Here is an 18,949-nt window from a genome sequence, read left to right as displayed (position 1 = left end):
ACCCGGCTGCGCTTAGGTAGATCTGGTCTCAGAGGACCGCACACCGCAGGTCTGAGGACCAGGTCTGAGGCGGCAGGTCAGGAGCCCTGAGGCGGGGGCGGGCACAACCGGAGCAAAGTGTGAGGCAACGGCCACCTAACGCTCTGGGAGTTGGGCAAGAGGCAAATGAAGAGGGCCTCAGGAAAGTCCGCTGGACCCGGCAGGAACAGCAGCGTCTGTGGCGCCCTCCCCCCGCCCCCCCTCCCCCCCGGGCAGGTGTGGCCGGGAGGTCGGCTCCCTGTCTCATCGCAGCCACAGCATCTCCCAGGTGGCGTTTCTCACTCCCCTGGCTCCACGTTGTGAGGGTGGGGTCCCTGCGGCTCACGGGGTGCCCGAGAATGCCGGGCCCCCACGCCCGCGCCCCGGCTCACTCGCGGTGCGTGGGCTCCACTCTGGGAGAGGCGGCCTGAGGAGACCACAGGCCGCGGAGCCCAGCTCCCTGCTCACAGGGCAGGCAAGGTATCACTGCACGGAAGTGGCCACCGTCCCCTTTCTGAGCTCTGGAGGGGCGACTCAGACTTTCTTCCCCCAGGAGGAGAGACAGCCCGCAGGAACAGAGCTCCGAAGCGCTCCCCAGAGGAGGTGACCTCGCCGGAAACAGAACGTGGGCAAGTCCGAGCCTCAGGGTGCTCTCGGAGAGAGCGGGGGTTTGGGTGTGAGCACCGGGAGGAGGCTGGGAGCTTCACGAGAGCTACAAGCTCCCCACAAGCCAGACCGATGCCCAGAGGGAACGGGGGACAGACACGCCTAGAGCGGCCTTACTGGGTCACAACGAAGCCCCGGCCCTGAGCTCAAAGACCACACCTGCCCAAATCGGATGGGACCGGACCGTGGGGCAATCGATGCCCAGAGCCACTGGCCAGCAGCTGAGTGCGGCTGAGGCACGAAGTTCGGCAGATCAGGGAGAGGACGGTCAGAGAGCCTCACGGTCCCTGCTGCGCCAGGGGACAGAGACGTCACTGCGGTGGTCCAGCCACCGAACAAATAAACAAGCGGCAGCAAGAAACCCTAGAGGCGGGGGGGCGGCTGGAGGAACGGTTTGCAACCAAAAATCGAGAGCCGCGTAAAACGGGAGAGTATGACAGACACCCTGGAAAGTAAAAGCAAACAGAAACTGCCAGAAAGCCCAGACGTCACGTTTAACAGGGCTTCACGGCAGCCACTATAAACACATTCAAACAATACAGGTAACGGCACCTAGAGGAGCGAAGGAAGGTGTGACACTGCATCTCCCCAAATACGGGCCATCGACAGCGAGACCATTCATAATAAAAGAGCAGAAAAGGCATACGCCCCAGAGAAATGAAATCATATGTCCACACAGAAGCTTGTACACAAACGTTCACGGCCACGTGAGTCACAACAAGTCCAGACACGGAAACAACCCATGTGTCCATCGATGGAACGGATGGAAGGAGAACGGAAACGAAACGCGGTCCACGCCCGCACCGGGCGCCCCTCAGCTGTGGGAAGGGATGAACCGCCCACATGCACCGTAACGGGCACAGACGGGGGACACGTGACGCTCGGTGACAGAGGCCGGACACGGAAAGCGGCGGGTTGTACGGTTCCGTCTCTCCCAGACGCCAAGTGCGGGCAAACCCGGAGACAGAAAGCGCGCGTGTGTGCGCACAGAGGACAGGGGATGGGGGGTTGGAGGGGGAGGAGTGCACACTCCGAATGCACTGAAAGGAAAACCAGGGTGTTACCCATCTCGACAAAGCTGCTGTCAGCGTAGAGAGAGGTGACGGAGAGAGGGTGGGTGGACGGAGAACACGGGTACCGAGGACTACGCACCCACAGTCCCGTATCCACAGTTCCGAAACCCCAAAGGCCTTCAGAGTCATTCTGTTGTTTTTATAGGGCCCTAGGCTGAGGAACTGGCAGGTTCAAAGCCAACCACGTCCTCCGCCGTCGCAGGGCGGAGAGAGTGCCCAGCGCCCCGGTGCCGCGTACCTTGATGTGCGTGATGTCGCCTTCGAGCTCAGTGGGGGTCTGAACGGCCCACCTGTCCTTGCCCTCGGCCGCTCGGCCGCTCTGCGGGCCCGGCAGTTTTCTCCACATGGCAACTCGCCCCTTATCGGTGCCTGCTGCCAGGAGACCTGTGGGTAAAAACGAAGCTCTCCGAGGTGAAAGGGTTAAAGGCAGGGGCAAAGGCTCTCAAACATCCGAACCGGCCCTCTGCCCGGTGAGCTCCGGCACCGGCCCCGCCCCCACCCGCGTGCGCCGGGGGTGCCGGTGCCGCTCCTCCGGATCTTCCACGAGAGCAGGGGCCTGGGTGCCCGTTCGGGGCTGCTTCCGGGGCTAGCCTGGCACCCAGTGCCCGGCAGGCACAAAATAAACGATGGCCTGGCTCGTCGCCCGTTTTCCTGCCCTCCGCGTGCGTACACGCGTGCACACGTGCGTACAGGCACATGCATGCGTATTGTTACTTTCCCACACTTTTCCTCGCGGCTTCAGGAGGGAACACAGGTCACCTGCCTGTACCCACGGCGGCCACGCTGTCGAGCAAACCCGCCGACCTTCACGTGCTGTCATTTTCCGGCTCCCCAGTGACTTTGCTCAGGCGACTGACAGTTACAGCCCATCTACCGCTCTCTGAGTCGCCACCAGCCGTTTTGCCGCCCACAGAGCGAGGACTGAGGCCGCCTCTCTCTCCCCGGCACCCGACAAGGCTCACCTTTGACTTTACAGTAAGAAACACAGTTTATATTCTCTCCTTTCTCAAAACCGAACTTCTCTTCTGGACTCAGCACATAATTCTCTCCTCCTTCCAAATCCCAGAATCTACAATGAAAGGCAGATGGCGCCATTCAGGGGACCATGTCGCGCCCTTCCCCGCCTCCCAGGGTCTTGCTCCATGTGCACAGCGATCGGGAAGCGGACGGAGCCCGAGGGACTCCCACACGAAAGGCCCGCCGTCGTTATGCTTAGATCTATTTGATGCCTTGTTCATATTCAAAGGGAGCAGGGTTCGTGACACACCAGGTCACAACGAGAACGAAGGGACCCCAACCACAGGCATTAACATGGGAGAAACCCAAGCATCCCATGGAGCAGAGGCAGGTAGATAAGCCAAGACGTGATTCCACATACGCCAGGCTCGAGAAAACCACGCATCGGAATCGGGACGGGCCTGCCCGGTGAGGGCCAAGAGGGGACGCCTGGGTCGGTGCTGTGCTCTACTCTCTGACCTCAGAGCTGGTTGTGTGGATGTGACTCCAAAGGGACTGACCCTCGAAGGCGGTGCCTGCCGAGCATCCGGGCTCTTACCTGAGGATGGGCTCCCCTACGGCGGTCACGAGCACACTGTCCTCAATCAATGCGATGTCTGCCCGGTGACCTGTCTTCCCACTCAACTTGACCTGATGACGAGAAACAACCTGAAGGAAGCACGTTGCTCTTTGGAGCCCAGAGCGTCCAGTGTGTGGTGGCCTGGTGGGGATGTGCCAGCCGGGTGGGTGGAGACACATGGAAAGGCGATGCCCACTCAGCCACACGACTCTCTGTGGTATGTTAAATGGCTAACGACTGTGCCTTCCGCGCATGGCGCATGGTGAGCGCGTTTCTAGAGCAACTACCAAGGCGAGCCCCGTTCAGACATGACCACACGCTCTCGGGCAGGTGTCGTGACCCCGTTCTGCCCGGGCCCCCCGGCCAGTGAGAGGCTCACGGAGATCTGGACCCGGGTCCTCATGACTCAGGACCCTATTTTCCACTGCTGTGCCAGGGGCACCTAAGTAATTGTGTAAACACCTATTCACAAGAAATCAATCAGCTCGGTAACCTACAGGATCATCTTCAGGAGAAGTTCAGAATTCTCTCAGGAACGTGGACTCAGCTGGTACAAACCAGGGGACTGGCCAGAGGCAGGGTGGACCAGCCCTCACTGAGCGGCAGGCCGAGAGCAGTGGCCAACATGGGGCTGAGACACCTGCTCCAGGCCTCGCTGGATCTCGGCAGCCCCACAGCTGGACGTGTGCTGCCCAGGAGGGCGACTGACACGCCTTGGGGCAAAACAGGGCACGTGCAGGGGAGGGGGGGCAGCGGCGGCTGTGAGGGAGGGAAGTGAGGGCCCCATCTGCACAAGGGTGGGAAGCAGGACGTTGTCCCCCATCCCGTTCCCACCGTGAAGGTCAACTGAGCTGCTGCTGTGGGGTGAGCAGTTGTCCCTAGTCAGAGCCGGGTGTCCAGGCTGCGAGCTGGCCGCCCTCTCCCGCCCCCGCCCGTCGGCGGATTCCCGCAAAGCTCCTGGGAACGGAGTCACCTTCGTGACGGTCCTGGACGGCGGTGCTCAGGTCGGGTGAAGCCCGGCCCGGCCGCCCTGCTGCCCGCCTACCTTCATCACTTCCTCCGTTTCGCCCTCGGGCCTCACCACGAACAGGGACAGCAGCAGGCTCCGCGTGACCACCACCAGGGCCTCCCTCCTCTCCAGGTAGAAGAGCGCCTGCACCGAGCTGTCCGTGGACGCTGCCTCGGTGGTCTTGCCTTTCTCGTCCACATAGTGCACCGTCCCTAAGGGCAAAGGGGTCAGTCCAGGTGGGGGGCACTCGCCGGCCGTCCCTGTAGCTACTTAGGTGCGATTGCAAAGCACAAACACGTCCATTATAAAACTTTACAAACCAAGCACTGAAAAACCGTCTGCACATAGACTCCCCGGCCATCTCTGAAATAAGCTTCACTTCTCAGCCCTGCCCACCTGCCAGGCGGCCTCGAAACTCCCTGTTCCCCCTGATGTGCTGACATTAGGTGCACATCCCTCACCCAGACGCCGAGACCTGGAGCCACGGCCCTCCTGCAGCCGCACGCGTTCTCCCGACCCAGAGGCCCTCCCTCCCCTGCTCTGCCCGGCCTGCCAGCCCCTCCTCAGCCTTCTGAGTCGGTGGGGAGCCTCCGGTGAGTGCCCGCCAAGCAGCCCTGTCTGCTGCCCTCAGGAGCCTCCCCACCCTCCCCGTCCGCTCTCGTCTGCTTCCAAGGATAACGTGACTTCCCGTTCAACCTTACAACTTCAAGGTTGTGCCGAGGCCGCGGTCAGCACGACGTCACCATGCCGGCACCGCCTCAGCGAGCATCTGTGGCAGGCTTGGTGACACCCACACGTGTTCACTCAGCTGACGTGTCCCGCGAGCTCGCAGGCAGGGGTCTGACTGCACAGGGTGACCCTCCCGAGGCCCACAGCTCCTGTGGGAGGGGCAGGCCTGACCCTTCCAGAGCCAGGCTTGTCCCCACCGCACACCCCTGCCCACTGGGCCTTCTTCCCATATCATCTCCTCGACTCCCTGCTAAGGGGGCCTTGGCGCTGGCCTCTTCCTCCCGGCACCTGCCCACGGCTCTGTACCCACGCCTGGCCCTCTGGACCTCCTCCAAGTCCCCTCCATCAGCCGTCTCTTTTTACCTCCAGAAACAAGCGGTATCTCTACCTTAACAAGGGCAAAGCCCAGCCCTGGCAGCTGCCCTCTGCTCTCTTCTTCCCGTCAAGGCTGAGCTGCGTGGCGGCCCGCCCTGTGGAAGCCGTCGTGAGCCCCCCTTCCCTGCTCTCACTCCTGCGGCATGCACACCCGTGTCTCCCATGACTTTAACCCTTCTTCTTTGCCCGCACCCCATACCGCACTTATCTGCTGCCGCGGGTGCCTGTGTCCCTGCTCACACTGAGGAGTCAGGACCCAGACAGACGGTGGCCCCGCCCGTCCTGCCCTGTCACACTCCCTCCCCAGAGCTCAGGTCAGGGCGCTTCCAGGCCACACAGACTGGACAACAAGAGGGCAGCGCCGTCCCCCTGCCCGGAGCTACGCGCGGGAGCGGCTGGGGCGGGGGGAGGTACCAACGGGGCCTCGTCCTGAGGGCCCTCCAAACACAAGCCGAGCCCATCCGCCTCCATCAGGACCAGGTGAGGCCCTTCTCTGAACGCTGGGTCAGCGATGGCCGAGAGTCGCTGAGGCGCACTCTGAGGCTGGCACACACACAGGCTACTGCTTTTTTATGCAGAGACATCACCTCTTTGTTCACAGTCCCTACCAGACGCCCCTCAACGCTTCAATGTCCTAGAATCCCCACCTAAAATTCTCACCATCCATCAGGCTGACAAAGAACGACAGTCCCTCTTGAGAGCCCACTTTCAGGAGACTCCCAAAGCCGCTTTTCCTCCAGTTAAACATGTCCAGGGCTCGCTCGTCGCCACTCACAGCCGCCTTCGCCAGCTGAACGAGGTCCCTTTGGAAGGCGGACACGACAGGAAGTCAGATTCCCAGAGGTTCCTTACAGGAAGGCGTGGTCACTGCAGATGTGCCCGCAGCCCGCCCCGCACCAGCCCCGCGCTCTTACTCACTCGCCAGGAGGGGGGAGCCGGAAGATGCAGCGGGTTAGGGGTTTTCCGTAGTCGTGCTTCAGCAGAGGAGGCCCTTGTACCCGACCCCTCTGGTCCAACCTCCACAAGAGCAGGACGCCAAGCTGGAAAACCCAACACACGTGTGAAGGAGACACAATCTTACGGTGACCGGTGGGAGTGTTACGCGGTGCGAGGGAATAAAGGCCGATTCCTTTTACGACGAGTCACAAAACTGTTATGTGTGCGCCGTGAACGTGGGAGGAACAGGAGCCTCCCGTGTGCCCTCTGCCACCCTCACTCCCCCAGATAACACCTGCCACACAGCCAGCTTTCAAAACTCAATTTTTTTTTTTAATTTTTTTTTTTCAACGTTTATTTTTGGGACAGAGATAGACAGAACATGAACGGGGGAGGGGCAGAGAGAGAGGGAGACACAGAATCGGAAACAGGCTCCAGGCTCTGAGCCATCAGCCCAGAGCCCGACGCGGGGCTCGAACTCACGGACCGCGAGATCGTGACCTGGCTGAAGTCGGACGCTTAACCGACTGCGCCACCCAGGCGCCCCTCAAAACTCAATTTTTGAATAGACTCAGATTTACCAAAAGCGGTAGAGATCATTCAGAGAAGTCCTGTTCTCCACCCCTCACTTCTCCCGTGAGCAGACCTTACTTAGCATAGTGCGTTTCCCAGATTTAACAAGCCGACACTGACGTACTGTATTGACTAGAGTCGTGCTTTATTCACACTTACTTTCTCCCTGGGTCCCCCCCCACCAGGAGCCACAGGACATTTGGGCGTCACGTCCCCTTGGGCTCCTCTGGGCCGGGACAGTGTCTCTGACCCCCCCCCCCAGCTTGCAGGACCGGTCAGGGATGATGTGGGGCGTCCCTCCGTCGGGACCCGTCTGACGCTCTTCTCGCGACTGGGCTGGGTTGTAGGTTCGGGGAGAAGGCCACGGAGACCGCGCGCCCTTCTCGTCACGTCACGTACACGGGTGATCGGTGCCACTGACGAGCCTCATCTGTGCCACTGCTGACACTCTCCGCCCGGTGAGGTCCCTTGGGTGACCCTGTCCACGGTGAAGTCTTTGCTTCTCCCCCTCTCCGTCCCGTACTATTTGGAACGAAGTCACCCGCTTGAGCGTGGACCATCTACATAATCGCTTGGGTTCTTCAGGACGAGAGATTTGTCTCTTCTCCACCACTCACTAATTACTACATCACGGGTTCATACCCCTGTTTATGTCACAGACAGTGACTTTCCGCTTTGGGTTACAATCCAGCACCACTTGGTTCACTTTCGAGCTCCAGCTTCGGCCACCGGGAGGTCTTTCGTTAGCTCCTGCGTCCCTCCGACCCAGCCCGGACCGCGGGATCTGCGAGCACTTCCCTTACTTGCTGGCTCTCCAGATCCTCTGGGCTCAGGGCCCGGCCCCAGTCCTGGGATCAGCCGTTTTCCCAGGAAACCACCACCTGGGGACAGGCGTACTACGTGTGCAATTTTTAAGTCATCGAGCTCTCAAGCTTAGGGCGCTCACGAGCGCGAGAGGTCGGGTGGGGAGACGGTGCCATCGGGCCCGGGCCAGGAGGCCTCCGTGGCCGCGGAGGCGTGCTGAGCTTTGCCAAACGGCACCACTTCCATAGAATCCGTCAGCAAGGAGGCCCACGCAGCTGTCAGGGCCCATCTCCCGCTCGAGGAGGCTGCCACACACTCTTCTTCCCATCCTTTGTTCTCTCAGCGTGCCCCCGATCATCCCGCAGGCCCGAGAGCACTATATGATCGTAAACGGGAAAGTGCTTTCCAGATACAGACGGCCCTCGAACAACTCGGGTCTCGACGTGGGTCCTTCATAGGTGGACTTTCAGGGTATGGTGCCGTAAACGTATCTTCTCTGCCGTGTGACTTTTTTTGCAGTTTTCTTTATTCCAGCCTACTTTATGGTAAGCACGCGGTATATGATACACCCGGCGCGTAAAACGTTGTTATTCAACTGTTACGTTACTGGCCAGGCTTTGGGTCAACAGAGGCTGTTAGCAGGCAAGCTTCTGAGGAGTCAAAGTTATACTCAGATCTCTGACTGGGAGAGGCTTGATGCCCCTAACTCCCAGGTGGTTCCAGGATCAGCTGTAGTGTCGGCCTTAAAAGGCAACTTACACACAAAGTCTCTCAGCAAAGCCCCGTCGGGTTTCCGGGTAACCAGGTGCCAGACCGGAGGCAACACCTGAGCTGCCCGGTCTCCCTTGTGGTGACAACATTCATCACAGTTTTATACACTCTAGACACAGGTCACCTCGGAAGACAAGAAATCAGCCCCATGCACGAGCAAGAGTCTGATGTCGTACAAGACGAAAGTGCAGTCAGTGTGTTGACACGTGTCGGGACATACCATCACTTCACGTGACCCGTGACACATTAGGACCCACGACACCCTGACTGATAACAAATATGTCCTCGCTCATTCAGAGGACCAAACGTTCCCTCACACACACCGGTTCACGGAATCTCCCGTGAGAAGGGCCACAGAGGTGTCTCCGCTCACGTTAACGAAGGTGACTTTGGGTCTCTGCCCAGGGGCGGGGTGGCTGCCGGGAGGACCCGCCACTGCTCAGAGGGCTCCAGCGAGGCCTCCATAACCGCCCAGGACTGGGATCACAGGCCTCCGGGCAGGGAGGGGTGGGGGGAGTGGCACCCGGCGAGGACTCGAGGACTCAGGAGCTCTGCGCCCTCCCCGGACGTGCCCTGTGCGTCTCTTCATCTGGCTGCTGCCTCGTGTCCTTTATCGCATCCTTCCACACACCGCTAAGCGCGAGTACATGGTTCCCTGGCCTCTGGGAGCCGCTCTAACCGGCTGCAAGAGCCCGAGGAGGACCCTCCACTCTGTGGCCTGTGGCGGGAGCACGGGTGGGGGTGGGGCGGCGGGACGGAGGCCGTGACCCGTGGGACCTGGCGCTGTCTCTAGATGCACGGTGTCAGAACGGAGTTGAATTCTGGGCACCCCGTGCACAAGGACTACTTCGTGTTCCGTGTTGGGGAACCCTGTTCCCCACCCCTGCTGGCACTGGCTCCGGGAACCTGCAAGGCTCCCCACGTTGCTACCTGTCACCTAACTGCCACCCCCCCGCCAAGCACAACAAGTCTATACTGAGGGACAGTCTACAAAATAACCTGTCTGGACTCCTCCGTTTGGTGATATCACCAAAGACCAAAAACAAGAGAAGAAAGGAAAGATGAGACCAGGGAACCGTTCGTGATTCAGGGAAACCAAAGAGAAGGGACAGCCAAACGCAGCGCGTGGTCCTTGGCCACATTCTGGGTTAGGACAACACCCGCCGTGGACGGGACAGGACGGGACAGCCCGAGAGGGCGCCGCCTCAGCGCTCGCCTTCCTCAGCGCGAGTGCCACACACACGGCAGCTGTGTACAAGTCCTTGTCCTCAAGACATCAACGCCAGAGGACCTGGGGTGAAGTGTGATCTCTGCGACAAATTCTCAAGTATTCAGGGGAAAAGATAGAGAAAGCAGACGTGTCAAAATGTAACAACCAGAGAATTTACGTGAAGGGTACACGGTGCTCCTCGGGCTAGTCTTTCAACTCCTTTAATAGCTTGAAATTTTTCAGAAGTGGCAACGGGACAGGATGCCTCGGTATGTGCTGCTGTGAATCGGAAGAAACGGGAGAAGCTTCGGGAAGCTGTGGGCGCTGGAGGGCGGGGTGGAGGGGAGCGGAGTGCATGGGGTTGGAGAGTCCTGTCACGGTAGAGACCTTTTCATAGTCTGTGGACTTTGACACACGTAAACGTATTACGTTGCCCAAGGGAAATGAATGACCGCAGTGTAAAGTTTCTGCCACCTGTCTGTGAATCGAATTAGGTATAAATGCTGACTCTCAGCCTGGGAACACTTACTTAGCACTTTCGGCTGATAACTCTGTGTTGTGGGAAGTTCCTCGGGCCTTCACCCACTAGATGCCAGGAGACGGCCCCCTCCAGCCACTCTGACAGCAGAAACATTCTGCCAACTGTCCCCCCGGGGGGAAAGTGAGCTCCATGAGGAAGCCCTGAGCTAGACAATTAGGACCAGGGCCTCCCAGGCAACGGAGTGTGCTCAGGGAACCTGCTGATTCGGGGGTAGGGGGTGGGGGGAGCATAAAAGTGACAGTACCTGTAACAGTCACCTCACCTTGATGAACATAGTTTCCTAGAAAAGTTCACTTAAAAAATTACAGACACACCTCTGCCAGAGTATGACGGTCGGACGAAATTTTCAAACCTCACTTTCAGTATAAAACAGATTCTGCCATGACATCCAACAAAGGCAAGTGAATTCCACAACCACTATGTCTCAAATTCTGACCTTTAACACTCTTCCCCACTTGCACTCTAACAGCACCGACGGGGATGCAGCGATCCGAAATCAGTGACAACCACGTCTGCTTACCCTGTCCCCCGACACGAGGCAGTTCCCGTTGGGGCTCCACTTGAGGACGGTGATGTCGCTGGTGTGGGTCGGGGGGACCGCATGCTGCTCCTTGTCCTGCTTATTAAACACTGTCACTTCTCCGGTCTCCCAGCCAACAGCCAGGATCATTCGCGTCGGATGCCAGCACAAGGAAGTGACCCGGAACGACCTCTCGATATGCGTATCGGGCGCATGCTCACCCTACAACGGACAAGAGGTAAATCCCACGTGGTGAAGGGAGACAGCTACTCTGGAACTTCTGGCTGATCAATGAAATCGGTATCAGCTAGAGGATATAAAGAGCTGTTTATTAAGGAAACGTTCTACTTAATTTTCATAGAAACACCAATCTTACCCTTGGCTATGAAGGCATAGAATTAAGACTCAACTGGCCACGCTGACCAGGTTATCAAGGCGTATGATCTCATACCTCATACTCACAACGGCTTGGTTGCTAGCTAGCATTTCAATGGGTTCCAATAAAACTTTATTTACAAAAATAAGCACTAGGCCCGGAGGTCAAGCGCGTTGACCCCAAGGTTCTATAAGTGCGGGCTCTTTTTTTTTTTTTTTTAAGTTTTTTAACGTTTATTTATTACTTTGAGAGACACAGAGACAGAGTGCAAGCGGGGGAGTGTCACCAACCCTGACACGGGGCTTGAACTCATGCACGGCGAGATCATGACCTGAGCTGAAGGTGGACGCTCAACCGACTGAGCCACCCAGGTACCCCTGAGTGCAGGCTCTTGGGTAACCCCAGGAGCCTTTCCAGGGTCTGCAATGCCAAAGTTATTTGTGGCCCCTCTCACCTCCAGGCTGTTTTCCAGGAGCGGGGGACCTCAGATAGGACCCAGAAGCACGCAGACATCACTGATGACCTTCGCCGCTCCAGTGAAGGTGCGGTGGGACTGCAGAGGGTTGCAGCGGGAAGGGAAACGTGATTGTCTTTGTGACACGTGAGGGGTGTCGTGCACGGAGAGCGGTAGGGAGCAGGGGGTGGGGGGGGCTTCTACAAAGCTCTCAAAGAGCCATCCTGGAAAGAGATGTGCTGAAGTCCTGACCCGGTACCTGTGCCACGACCTTATTTGGAAACAGAGCCTCTGCACATGATCAGGTTAAGAAAAGGTCATTAGAATGAGCCCGAAGCCAATGGCTGGTGTCCTTACAAGAAGGGGAAAGAGACACAGACACACATGATGGCAGTGGAGCGATGTGGGTACAAGCAGAGGCGGCCGCCAGAAGCCAGGATGAGGGCTGGCACGGTCCTCTCCCAGAGTCTTCAGGGACAGCGTGGCCCTGAGGAGCCCTCATTTCAGACTGTGGCCTCCGGACTGTGAGAGGACAGATTTGTTTTAAGCCACTCAGCTCACGGGGATTCGTTATGGCGGCCAGAGGACACCCGCAGAGCTTCCGATGGCCAACGTGGCCAACAGGAGACTGGACCGGGACGCACAGATGCACGGAGGGGTTGGCTCTGGTCAGAGGCCACAGGCTGACTGTGGAATCTGCTAGACACTCCTAACCATGTCCCCAACCTAAGTGCCGGGGCTGAGAAAACTGTCCATACTGAAGGGCTTTTATAATATTGGGAGTTTGAACCCCAGGAAAACGTGATACACACACACACACACACACACACACACACACACACACCCCACATTCCACACACTCCCCCACACCCGTGTGCACACATATACGTGAGAACGAAGAGGAGACAAGAGCCAGAGCTCTGGGAGTCAGCACTGTGGCTTCTTACTACTCACTTGTTCCAGGTATACATCCACGCTGCCTCCTGAGGTCGTGCTGACGGAGGCAACTGCCAGGAACGGATGGACAGGGTGCCAGTGGATGTGGGAAGGAGACCCAACGGAGTCCGGGGCTTCCACTCGGTGGTCAAAATAGAGGGCCATGATGACACTCAGACCAAGTCAGGGCTCAAACCTGCGTGGGAAAGATGGCCAAGTCCTGTTGGTTTTGAACAAAACAAAGACAGCGACCATCCGAGGAACCGGGAAGGACAAGCATCATGAAGCCAACATCGGAACATGATGCAACTGACAAAGGCCCCTTAAGACCATGCAGGCAACTTTATGTGGAAGAGAGCTCTAACAGGGGGAAAGCGTACAAAAAGAAGCAAGAAATTGGACCCGGAATGATCCAGGCACGACGGAAAGAATAAAACACTGCCATCAAAACAATAAAGTAGGGGCGCCTGGGTGGCGCAGTCGGTTAAGCGTCCGACTTCAGCCAGGTCACGATCTCGCGGTCCGTGAGTTCGAGCCCCGCGTCAGGCTCTGGGCTGATGGCTCAGAGCCTGGAGCCTGTTTCCGATTCTGTGTCTCCCTCTCTCTCTGCCCCTCCCACATTCATGCTCTGTCTCTCTCTGTCCCAAAAAAAAAAACCACACACACAAAAAAAAACAACAATAAAGTAAAGCCCGGCAGGCTGGACGACATCCTTATTCCAATCATAAGGAGGACAATTTGTATTTCCATAGCTGCCCTTTGAGCAAAAATCTCCAGCCAAATAGAAGTGAAACTGCTTCACAGAAATATATAGAAAAACCTAGTATTCGATTTGCTCTAAAGCCTGAAGACCACAGCTGTCTTCAACATCAGACTCTCAGGTAGTAGAAGGCAAGAAGGTTCCTTTGTTAGACAATCGAGAAAACGAAGCCATGGCAACAGCAGGGACGGTGAACTTGATTCGTTCTCCGTACTTAATGTCTTTCTTTCCCGGAAAAGATTTGCGTACCGCCCCGCGCAGGAGGGTGGGACGGTGCGTGACTGGCCAGTCCCGCTGCCCACTTCTCACACCCTCGAGTCAGTCTGGGGCAGCTAACTGGCAGATAAGACAATATTTGCAGGTTCGTGTGCTATCATTTAAAAGTATTCAACGTCATGCCCGTTAGAATGGCCGTTATCAGATAAAGATGATGTGGTTTACATAGACGACGGTACTGCTTGGCAATGAAAAGGAATGAAATCCTGCCATTTGCAACAACGTGGATGGAATGGAGGGTATTAAGCTGGGTGAAATAAGTCAGTCAAAGATATCCCCTCATATGTGGAACCTGAGAAACTTAAGATCGTGGGGGAAGGGAAGGGGAAAAAACAGGAAGACGAACCATAAGAGACTCTTAAATACAGAGAACAAACTGAGTGTTGATGGGGGAGCGGGGGGAAGGGGAACATGGGTCACAGGCAGCGAGGAGGTCACTTGTTGGGATGAGCGCTGAGTGTTGTACGTAAGCGATGAATCACGGGAACCTACCCCCAAAACCAAGAGCACCCCGTATACACTGTATGTTAGCTAACGCAGCAATAAATTATATTTTTTAAAAAATGGCTGTTACCAGAAAGATAGAAAATAACTCTTGGCAAAGATGTGGGGAAATCAGAACCCTCGTGCACTGCCGGTGGGGGTGCAAACTGGTGCGGACGCTGTGGAAGACGGTATGGTGGTTCCTGAAAACTCAAGCACAGAGTTCAGCAGCTCCACCTCTGGGTGTACACCCGGAAGACTGAAAGCAGGGGGTCGGGTACATCCTTGTACACGCACGTTCACAGCAGCACTATTCACAGTAGTCAGAAAGACGGAACAACCACTGTTTCTTGACAGATGAATGGAGAAACACAATATGGTGCACATACAGGACACAGAATGAACCAGCCTTGAGATTCTGACACGTCACAATATCGATGAACGTAGGAGACGTTACGTTCCGCTCAGCGAAATAAGCCAATCACAGAAGATCGAATGCAGTGTGTTTCTACCTCTGGGAGGGACCCAGCATAGTCACAAAGAGACAGAAAGTGAAAGGGTGGGTACCAGGGCCTGTAGCGCTGGGGGATGGGGAGCTAGTGTTTAATGGAGAGAGGATTTCTGTTTGGGAAGATGAAGAATACTGAAGAGGGTTGGTGGGGATGGTTACACCACACGTCAATGTGCTTAATGTCACCGGTTGTATACACGCAAATAATTACAATGGTAGATTTTATATTACGTATATTTAGCCACAAGAAAAAAAATGGTGTTAAAAAAAAATGGATGCGGGGCGCCTGGGTGGCGCAGTCGGTTAAGCGTCTGACTTCAGCCAGGTCACGATCTCACGGTCCGTGAGTTCGAGCCCCGCGTCGGGCTCTGGGCTGATGGCTCAGAGCCTAGAGCCTGTTTCCGATTCTGTGTCTCCCTCTCTCTCTGCCCCTCCCCCGTTCATGCTCTGTCTCTCTCTGTCCCAAAAATAAATAAACATTGAAAAAAAAAAATTAAAAAAAAAAAATGGATGCTGCGACGTTCTACCATCGGAGTGGAGAATGGACTATGCCATTTGCTTTAGCAGCAACAATAATTCTATCAGAGGAAGCCTCAAAGTCTCAGCTTGGATTTAGAGAAGGAAACCCATTTCAGGAAGAAGCTAAATGCACGAAGTAAAAATGAACAGTCACGTTATCAAACGTTCCCCTTTTTCTTCTGAGTATAGACTGAGTCCGAAACACAGGCACACTTTCTGAGGTGGTGTTCTCACTGCCATGGAGTAAGGAACGCATGCTGGGGGCTGCTGGTGGAGCAGGGAGGCACGGGCGGGAGGCGTGGGGGGCCGGAGTCAGGGGAAGGGGATTAGGATCCAGAGACCTCTCCCCCCCCATCACAAAGGGGACATCCACTCTGGACGGGGCTCCGACTGTCCTTATGCACTTTCATATGAAGTCAGTACAACGGAAAAAAACCGCATAAAAATCGGGGCGTTTAAACGAAAGGAAACGTTTGCGTTCAAGCAAAGGAAAGCTTTTGGGTTTTCATGTGTCGCAGCCAACCAAGGGTGGAAATTTGGGGCTATGACAAATTTGTACTCGTGTTTAACAAGTTTACTTGCTGAAAATATTGCTCTGAAAAATAAGTCACATTAATTTTGTTAGACTGAAGGAAGAGTTACCACAGCACTTGAGGTAAAACCTGGTTTCCCCTGTATTTTTTGTCTCAAACATTGCTGTGGAATAAGCATGGGTGCTCACAGGTTTTATTTTTTTAACGTTTTATTTATTTTTGACCCAGAGAGAGAGAGAGACAGCATGAGCGGGGTAGGGGCAGACAGAGAGGGAGACACAGAATCCCAAGCAGGCCCCAGGCTCTGAGCTGTCAGCACAGAGCCCGATGCGGGGCTCGAACCCAGGAACCGTGAGATCATGACCTGAGCCCAAGTCGGCTTAAGCCAGCCAGGCGGCCCACTCTGAGGTCTTTAAACTACTTTTTCCTGCCTGGGACTTCCTGGGAGACTCCCTCCCCCACACTCCACCTTTGGATATTCAGAAGCCCCATCCCTCTCTGACTTCACTACCAGGTTGTTCTAGGCTTCTCTCCAGCGTCCCCACACAGGCCGGTCCTTCATTGCAAAGTCCTTCAGACTTTGTTGCAAATGTGTGCTTGACTGACTTCTCTACCTGCTGCAGGTGGGAGTCCCTGGCTGCACCCCCAGCCCTGAGAACAGCACCCCCTTCCAGGCGAATACGATGAAGATGTTGATTAGCAAGGGAAGATGCTCTTGCTGGTTTATTGCCAACAGCGGCCAAGGTGGGTGAGTCCGTTTTTACCCATTGTGATGGATTGCTCACCATTCCTTGTACCTGCGTTTCAACGTTTTTCCACCACGAAGAGGTATTATCTGCATGATCATAAACAAAAGCTACCAGGGTAAACACAAGAAGAGGTAACTAACAATATTATCCTTACCTAACGACACCGATCAGTGGCATCAGCTCGCAAACAAGCGCACTTCCTTTCCTTAAACTCAGGGCCTCTAGAACAACAACAAAGTGGCAAATGTACAAACTTTGAGGAAAAGAAGCAAATTCCGTTAGTTTTAAGCGATCTGCTCCTGTCCGACGCCAGTCCCTGCCGCGGACCACCGCCTCGGGGCGCCCGGCTCAGCTGGGGGTTCGGGGTGCGCAGGCTGACTGAGCAGCGAGGGGGGGCGGGGGGAGGCTCTGGGGGGCGGCGGCAGAATGCAGGGGCGCGGGCACTCGCGGCCACCCAGCCGGCGCCCCCTCACCGCAGACGGTTCAGGGTCACAGCCGCAGGCCTTGCACGCGAAGGCCGACCGGCCGCGCATAGGGGCGGTTTTCTAACCCCCACCCCGTCCCGCGGGGGTCCCGGGAGCCCTGCCGGCGCCGTCCCGCCCCGCGGCCCTCGGTGGAGCCCGGACTGCGCCCGCTGTGGCCATCATCGCGTGCTGACCTCGGACGCCGCGCCCAGCTCCCGCCGACCCCGACCCGACCCGCTCGGCCGAGGCCCGGTTTCCGGAGGAAAATGGCCCGGGGGTCCGCGGGACCGGGGTCTGGCCCGGCTCGTCATCGCCCCGCTACCCCGCCCCAGACCGCCACGGAGCCCCTACCCGGCGGCTCGCAGCCCTCGCCCTTCGACCCCACTCACCTCCGCGGAGCCGCAGCGCGTTGCCCGGACAACGGCTGCGCGCGGAACGCGGAAACTGCCGAACGTGAGAGCGGCGGAAGCCGAGGCCACCCGAAGCGCCTCGAGAGGCCGGAAAGAGCCGAATACGGTCGAGAGTGTTCGTGAGGCGCCAAGGGCAAGAGTCCCTGGCGGGTCCCCGCCGGCGGCCAGCTCCGCGGTGCTGCGGGGCATTTTGTCCCCGTCGCAGTTCACAACCAACAACGCCAGCTCAGAAACGGGAGCTAGGAGGCCAGCATTTGCCTGTGCTGCGCAGAGAAGGGAAGCGGGTGACATTTTTATAGGTGTGATGAGGATGCAAAGCCTGTTGGGACCGGCTCCTGCAGTTACACCTTAATAAACGGGTTGGTCAGCTGACAGTGTGGAGGAGAAACGGAACGCCATCTTCCTTAAGATTCTCTTCGGTTCATCTTCTTCGGTCTTTGGGACCGCACACCGTTTGCTGGGCTCTACTTTGTCTCATCTCAAGGAGGAGGGTGTGGTTCAAGAGGATTTCTGAGCAAAGCCGATTGATTCGACGTAATACTTGATGTGCATGCAACGCTTTGGGGGCCGTATGGACTCCTTTGGCGAGAAAATGGTAGCCAAGGGTACCTATGGCTTCATCCCATTAGAAACCAATGTGACTCGTGGCGGCAGATTGCATTCCCAAAGGCACTAGAACGTGCGCCCTGGCCTTTTCGGTCAGGTGTGCTTAAACTTGGAAATTAACTTTGAACAACACAGCAAGGTCATGTCGTTAAAGGGAAAAAAATGTTGCTACAGCAAAGAAGTCCACATTAAGTGAAAAAAATAAAAGGAAAATGCAGATACTACTGGATCCGACAGGATAGGTGCTGGATCACATAGGTACAAGGAATATGCCGTTTTTAAAGACCTCATTTTCAGAAACAAAAACATTTATTGGGGAAAAAAAGAAAACCCTGACATGAGACACTGTAGGTTTAAGGTGTACTGCGTGTTACTTTGATGCATTCATGTTATGTGGCGGCTGTAGCGACGTCGGTCATATGACGTAACTAAGTACAGTATTATCGTCTGCATCCGTCTTATTGTGCATTAGAGCTCTATGACTCATACGCTGCTCCTTCCAGGTTTGTACCCTCGAACACCACCCCGCTTATCCTCTCTTCCGTAATAAACGCGAGAATTTAGAACACACTCCTTTATCGCCATGACGAAGAAATATGACCCACGTGCCCAGCGCCATCCACTGCACTAAGAAACTTCAAAAGCACACACTCGATCTAATAAAGGGCGTATTTATCTCACTCAGTTGCATTTGTATACTTTGTCGTCAAAAACCCGGTTCGCGCCGGATTCAAGACTCTGAGCTGAGGCGGCGTTTACTTCTCACGCATCCGTCAACACGGCTCCGGCCAATCACAGCCAGGGCGCTGGCCCTATTGGCTGTCTATCCGCCAATCCGGAGAGACGCATTGGCCCGCACGGCCGCGAGGCCGGCGTCACAACACTACCAGCGTCGCAGGCCCGCCCCGCGCCCCCTCCCAGCGTCCGTACGTGCAAGCGCGCGCGCCCGCTGCTGGCCAATGGCAGCGCCCCTAGGGGGGCGCGCCCGCTGGAAACTCGGGCGTGCTCGTCCCCGCGCGCGTCGCCCCGCCCCGCCCCGCCACGCGCGCCGTCCGCCCCGCCCCGCCCCTT

The 18,949-nt window shown here is 56.6% G+C and overlaps 1 protein-coding gene across 5 annotated transcripts in view; it reads right to left on the bottom strand.

The window, feature by feature from the left end:
- IFT140 (intraflagellar transport 140) overlaps positions 1 to 17,898 on the bottom strand; it is an 84,560-nt gene extending 66,662 nt beyond the window's left edge. The window contains exons 1-10 of one of the 5 annotated variants that reach the window (XM_040459468.1): positions 17,252 to 17,898; positions 16,553 to 16,619; positions 12,586 to 12,763; positions 10,802 to 11,023; positions 6,365 to 6,486; positions 6,107 to 6,249; positions 4,379 to 4,554; positions 3,313 to 3,404; positions 2,720 to 2,826; positions 1,996 to 2,141 (exon numbers count right to left, since the gene is read on the bottom strand). In XM_040459468.1, coding sequence (XP_040315402.1) covers positions 1,996 to 2,141; positions 2,720 to 2,826; positions 3,313 to 3,404; positions 4,379 to 4,554; positions 6,107 to 6,249; positions 6,365 to 6,486; positions 10,802 to 11,023; positions 12,586 to 12,732 — 1,155 coding nt within the window. In that variant the 5' untranslated portion in view covers positions 12,733 to 12,763; positions 16,553 to 16,619; positions 17,252 to 17,898. The other 4 variants (XM_040459469.1, XM_040459470.1, XM_040459471.1 and 1 more) reach the window with 4 other exon arrangements.
- Between the last annotated feature and the right edge of the window lie 1,051 nt (positions 17,899 to 18,949).

This window comes from Herpailurus yagouaroundi, unplaced genomic scaffold (assembly GCF_014898765.1).
Source record: "Herpailurus yagouaroundi ecotype Mexico unplaced genomic scaffold, PumYag 222, whole genome shotgun sequence".
Taxonomy (NCBI): Eukaryota; Metazoa; Chordata; class Mammalia; order Carnivora; family Felidae; genus Herpailurus; species Herpailurus yagouaroundi.
This window is presented reverse-complemented; position numbering and strand designations above follow the sequence as displayed.